Source organism: Coenobita brevimanus, unplaced genomic scaffold, assembly GCF_032717465.1.
Source record: "Coenobita brevimanus isolate Jiangsu-jjx unplaced genomic scaffold, ASM3271746v2 jjx.HiC_scaffold_2545, whole genome shotgun sequence".
NCBI lineage: Eukaryota > Metazoa > Arthropoda > Malacostraca > Decapoda > Coenobitidae > Coenobita > Coenobita brevimanus.
This window is the reverse complement of record NW_027643485.1, coordinates 184,743-191,192: the sequence shown is the minus strand read 5'-3', so window position 1 is coordinate 191,192 and position 6,450 is coordinate 184,743. Positions and strand designations below refer to the sequence as shown.

At 40.6% G+C, this 6,450-nt stretch overlaps 1 protein-coding gene across 1 annotated transcript; it reads left to right on the top strand.

The window, feature by feature from the left end:
• The first annotated feature begins 4,902 nt into the window (after positions 1 to 4,902).
• Positions 4,903 to 5,913, top strand: LOC145389846 (uncharacterized). The gene has a single exon (XM_080264980.1). It carries the CDS (start codon positions 4,903 to 4,905, stop codon positions 5,911 to 5,913), a length of 1,011 nt encoding a protein of 336 aa, XP_080121106.1.
• The last annotated feature ends 537 nt before the right edge of the window (positions 5,914 to 6,450 follow it).

The following is a 6,450-nucleotide window of genomic DNA, read 5'->3' as shown; positions in this document are numbered from 1 at the left end:
ACTCAACTGAGTGGATATGGAATCAAATACACTGGGTTCCGAAGAAGCATTGGGGGAACGATAAACTACACAGATATATTTGGTAATGTTTTGGCAATTTAATTTATATAATGAGTAATCAAAACTGGATGAAGTGAAGTTTAAAATAGTATCAACTGCATATTGGGATTTGATATAACAACAGGTGCCGCCCTTGTTTCGAAAGTTTGTAAGGAGATGGTAACCGGGAAAACAAAATGGAGATATATCGGTAGAGGGTGAGATTTGTGGTTCTGTGAGGAAAAGGGCCAAAGGGGATATGGACTGAAGGAAAAAATGAACTGAGTTTAAATTTGTGGTAAGGCCGCGGATGTTGATAAAAAATAAGGCCGCACCGTCACCTCTTCGCCGACGAGCATTCCCGGAAATAGCAACAGTCGCTGCCGGCACAGTCGCTTGATGGCGACCGGGATGACCCTGTGCCTCCAGCCCTACCCTGCCGGTGGTGGCAATCCGAGGTACCACCTCATTTGATTGTAAGATTGCAGCGGCCATTACTAAAGATGTGAATAGAAGGTGTGATAATGTTATGCACATATAGTGTGGTGTAGACAGTTGAAGGTAGAGGTATTATGAGAGCATGCTGGCCTACTCTCTGTGTAAATGAATGCACTGAAAATGTTCAGAAAAGGGAGATGGTCAGGATCAAGTCCTGAGGGCTGGTGAAACGGGAGCTCCAGCTCTCCCTATCACCAGCTTGCCATCAACCTCGGGAGTACTGCCCTGTTCGACTGGTGCTACAGTCTATTCCTCTGCTCAACACTTTTAGTGAAACGTAGGAAGACATAGCATATGGCTTTCCAAGTTTCTAGATTACAGTGCGTATTCTCCTCTATTTAGGAAATCCATCTTATCGCAATAATGTGTACAGTCTCCTTGGACAATACAATTTTATAACACAGAAGATTGAGTTAATGTGGTTACGGAAGATAAGCCCTTATGGAAGTGGAACTAAAAATGTCCCTAAGTTAACGAGAATATGACCCTAGGTCTTGGTGTGACTCCATCATGGTCGAGGCAACTCTCGTATTCTGTTCTGGCTTAACCTTACGATGTTTTTTTTTTTGTTTTTTTTTTTTGTTAAACCGGGGACAGGAAATTGAGTGTGTTAGTACTGTTACATAAATTTAGCCCCATTGTTTTCCATACACCAACAGTGTGAAATCTTTCTTCTTACTACTACGTCTATATAGGCGTGCCTTTATAGCAACCTTTTTCATGTGTAAGGCTAATTTTCTTTTCTTTCGTTTTATGGGCGACCAAAAATCGTTCTATATGCTAAAAACTAAGCTATTTTTGGAAGTCAATCTATCAGAGACTGTTTTTAAAACAAATGATTTTTTATTACTTCTCAGCCACAGAAAAATATGACAGCTGCAATAACAATCTAGCACTGTCCCGACCATAAAGAGGGCTAAAAAGGTAAATGAAAATTCGTGTTACATATATCTATGTGAATGCGTTTATCAGTAGACAGGAAACATGAAAAAATACAAGACTGGAATGATGGAACGCGTAATTAAAAAGAGAAATAAAAAAAAAAAATTAATGATAAAGAGGGAATACCAAGGGAGCGGGGAGAATCCTCGCCTGCAACGAGCAATACTGGAAATGAAAAGAGTTTATGAAAGAGGAAAGAGAGGGAAGAGATACGGGAGAGGAAGGGCTGGGATTGATAAAATACGAGGGTAATATTTTGCTTGGAAGGGAACAACACAACATGTTCAAAATTGAGAGTGTGTATAAATAAGATGGAAGTTCTCCTGAACTATTACTGCTACCTTCCTGCCTCAAGATAAAGGACGAGTATTTTTGCCATTTGTCCTGAATACACATTTCGTAATTTTCCCACTAATGGTCGGGACAATTCCTGTAATGTATTCTAGCTAATGTTATGCAGTTTATTTAGCTGAGACTGAGTTTAAAAGCCCTATAATACTTGGAAGTTATCACGCTCCAAGTCGAGATAACTCTGGTGTCATTTAGTTTCAGTTAATGGAGAGATTTTTATCAGCTTATAATGAAGTGCAGAAGAATGACAGTGTTAATACTTTCGATGCAACTCTCCTATGACGTTCCAGTTAATGCCACATTATTTTATTGACCTGAGAGTCAATACAGAAATCTGATTGTAAATTCTACCGCCAGAGATATTCTCATGGTCCTGACAAGTATAGCCTGATAGTGTTAATACCCATACCTTAGATCATCTTCCTGGTCGGGACAACTCTGGTACTCTACTCCATCTAACTCCAGACGATTTTCCTCAGCTGAGACTGCGTCATAAGATTTTGAGAGTTATCGAATGAACGCACCTCTGCTAACATCATCAATTCTGCAAAAAATTCTTGTATGTAATAGGCCTTAACATACTGAAACTACTAACATATCTTGGTAGTGCGTCTCTCCTAAGTTAAGTCAATTATCTGAGAGTGGGAAAACTATATATCCGGCCATCGTGGTGAAAGGATTAACATCTGGAGAAGACAACACGTAGAAATTTAAGTAAGAAACAAAAATACGAAAAGGAAAAGAGAAGACTGAAAGAGGGGCGAGGAAGGAGGAAGAAATGGATAAGGGGACGACAAAAAGGGGACAGTGTGAAAAAATGGGAAAGAAGGAAGGTGGGAAATATGCAAATAACAAAGGAAAAAGATGTGTGAGAATGTGGCCTGAAAAAGGAACGAGGAAGGAAGAATAAATGTAGATTAGAAACAAGAAGAGGCAGAAAAACTCGGGAATGAAGGGAAACTGGAAAAAAAAAAAACTGGTATGAAAAGAGGGAAGGAAACGGTGTGTGGAAATGAGGTAAGGAGGGAGATGCCGGGACCAAGGACGAAACTGAAAGAGATGATCGAAGGAAAACTGGCGGGAAAAACAGGAAATGATGCCTGGAGGAAGAACAGAGGAAGGCAAGAAGGATTACAGTGACAAAAAAAGAGACTGAGTATAGGGAGAAGAGAAAGGTGGCAGTGATAGGAAAATAGACGGAATAAAAGGAGACAAGAAGGAATGGAGTGATGGGAAAATAGACAACGGAGAGATGAGGGGAGAGAGAGATGGGAGTAACAGGAAAATAGACTGAATGTACAGAAAGGAGGATGAAAGGGATGGGAAAACTTATAGTGTGGAAGAGAGAAGAGAAGGGTGGGAGTGATAGGAAAATAGACAGAGTGGGGGGGAGGTGAGAAAGATGGGAGTGTTAAGAATGTACAAAGACAGGAGGGAGGAAGAAAAGATGTGACGGAGAGGAAATAATTAAAAATGGATGACTGAGAGAAAGCTTAAGGCGACGGGAATATATAAAGAAGAAGCAGTGCAAGAGCAGGCTAGTTATGCTGCACAAGAGGAAGTTCCTGGAAAAACGGTTATGTTTAATGTATAAATACTCTCTGAAAGACACACCAGTTGCAACTGTTTTCCATGACAAGGTGCCCATAAAGAAAAAACTCAATAAAATGCTAGAAATTCTTCTCATTATACTACAGAGTCAAGTACCGTTCCCTTTAATCACTTTCCTCTCCCTTCCATCACCAGTGTGGACTATTTTGTGCCCCTCAGCTCTGGCCGCGGCAAACTTGTAGCGACACAAAAGGCGACATACGAGACTCCTTTCATGGGACAAACTGGGCACCAGCACTAATACACACGTCCTCTCGTCTTACCTTTTCTACCACTCTTGGTTTATTCTGTTTTTCTCATTTCCCAATCTGTCACTCTTGTCTTCTTTTCTCTACTCTTCTTCTTTACTCTTCCCTTCCCTCTTCTTCCTCGGAGTCTCCAGCTTTGTCACTCTCAGCGTTTCTTTATTAATCTCTTCTCTCCTTCTTTTCGTCCTCGTAGCTGTCCCCTTCTCCACAACTCTTTACTATATTCTTTCTCCCTCCTCCTCTTCGTCCTCTCTCATCGGTGTCCTCCTTTCCAGCACGATTTGCTTTACGTTTTCTTTTCCCCTCTCCTCCTCTTCCGCCCTTCCTCCTTGTTTCTTCTCGCGATCATCCCAGGCGGAATAAGCCCCGCCTTCCTGATGACGTCACAGCCAGCTTCAGCCAATCATGTCGTTTCCCGCGCGAGCAGATCGAAGGAGCCTTCAGATGTGACACAACAATACATTGTATTACAACTTTCAAATTATATTGATTTATATTTACTCTCCTCAATCATCTCTTGATATCAACTACAACGATTTGTAATAACTATATAGGACTGGTATACTTGACCGCTTACAGGTGATCGGAATTACTGATTTAGAGTCGGAGATTATAATGACTTATATTTTTAATTTCTCGGTACTTCCCTCATCAAGTAGTGCCTGTCAGTTTTATTGAAAAAATATTGGTATTTTTAATCAATAAATCTACTATGAAGGCTTAATGATAAAAGGAGGAGCCAAAATTTATGCCCACATTTGGAGGTAGCAAATATTTAGCCTGACATATCCAATGTATGTTCGGCGGGGAGTTTAACCAGATGTCCGTTGCACCTGTCACTGGCTGTCAAACTCAAGAGACACATTAGCGCACGGAGATGGCAGATGCGCAAGCTCCCAAGACACCCTCTAGGCCTCCCAGGCTTGGTAGCCAAGCTAGAAATATTATACTGAATATCTTTAAGTACTTCCGAATGCATGAGAATTACGACCACATTGCAGAAGTTGAGAAGAAGACAGCAGAAGCTACACAAGTCAGCTGCCGTTCTGTCAGCCGAATCAGTCGTCAGGGAAGGTTAAGTGAAATGGGAGTAATTTCATCACCAATATATCAGAAAAGAGATTGCCCTGTATTTGATGCCGTGGATGACTTTGCCAGAGATGTGATTAGAAGAGAAATCTTGGCCTTTTACGAAAGAGGTTAGCTACCAACCATGGAACTGCTACACGAAAAAGTGAAGGAGCCACCAGTTTCATTTGTTGGAGGACAAACTTCTCTAAGGATACTCGTCAAAGATCTTGGATTTAGGTATATGAAGCACAACAGCAGCAGAGCTTTACTCATGGAAAGAGATGACATCGTTGCTGAAAGAAACAAGTACCTTAGAGAAATAGAAAGGAACAGAAGAAGTGACCAGCCAAGACCTGAAATTTTTGTGGATGAAACCTGGGTAAATCAAAATGCGAGCGTTGAACGATGCTGGACAACCAAGGCTGGTGTAGTTGGACCCAGACTTAAAAGTGGCAAAGGAGCACGTTTCATTATTGTCCATGCAGGAGGAGCTGACGGCTTTGTCCCAGGTGCACTTCTGATGTTCAGGTCAAAGCATGGGAATAAAGGAGACTATTATGATTCTATGAACCATGACACATTTAAAGACTGGTTCCTCCATCAACTGCTTCCTAATATTCCATCTAAATCACTAATAGTGATGGACAATGCCCCTTACCATTCAAAGCAACTTAACAAAGCACCCACAAGTCAGACACGGAAGCCCGAAATAATCAAGTGGCTACAAGAAAATTCCATCGAACATGATCCCACTCACTCAAGACCTGAACTGCTACAGATAGTAAAGATACACAAGAAAAGATTTCAGCAATATGAAATTGATGAACTCGCTTCTGCTGCAGGACACAGAATTTTGAGGTTGCCACCGTATTACTGCCAGTTCAACCCAATTGAATTAATCTGGGCTCAAATAAAAGATAAAATCAGCAAGCGGAACTCCAACAGCAATCAAAATATGAAAAATGTTGAGAATATAACCAGGCAAGCCACTGAAGAGGTAACGAAGGAAAATTGGCAAAAATGCATTGATCATGTACATAAAATTGAAGGAGATTATCGAAAAAAAGATGTTGCTTATGAGCACCTATATGAATCATTCACAGTTGATTTACTATCATCTGATGAAAGTAGTGCCGAAAGTGATGAAGATTAAGACCAGATTACATCCATGGCAGTGTATATAGTTTTGATGTAAAAAAAAAAAAAAAAAAAAAATGGGGTGTAAACGTGGCCCGCCTCCTCGCGGTGCACCCTGGGCAACGTCAAGCAATGACGGCAAAATGGGCCATAACTCACACTGGGGAAGGGGGGGGGGGGGATTTTAATTTCATCAAGCGCACATTGTGCAGAAAAGCAGAATGTTAGTTCCACAAGTATGTGTTGATATTTAAGAATTCAATGTGAAGATTACAGGATGCACGTAAGGCCATACAATGTGTTATACTAAACGCACAATAATATAACAACCAACACAGAAAGGACATGGAAAAATAATTGGGTACAACATCGAATGTAAATTATCATGAAACTGTAGCATCAAGAAATTATGTATGGATGAGAACGTGTGTGTGTGTGTGTGTGTGTGTGTTGAACCTAGAAACAAGATAGAGAAGTATAAAATAAGACATTTAGTATATTTAGTCATAGTGAATATTGTAGGAATTAACCAACTGATTGATAAAGGTCGTTC

Coding starts and splice junctions, on each gene's coding strand:
- LOC145389846 (XM_080264980.1), top strand. CDS start 4,903: ATGGAACTGCTACACGAAAAAGTGAAGGAGCCACCAGTTTCATTTGTT.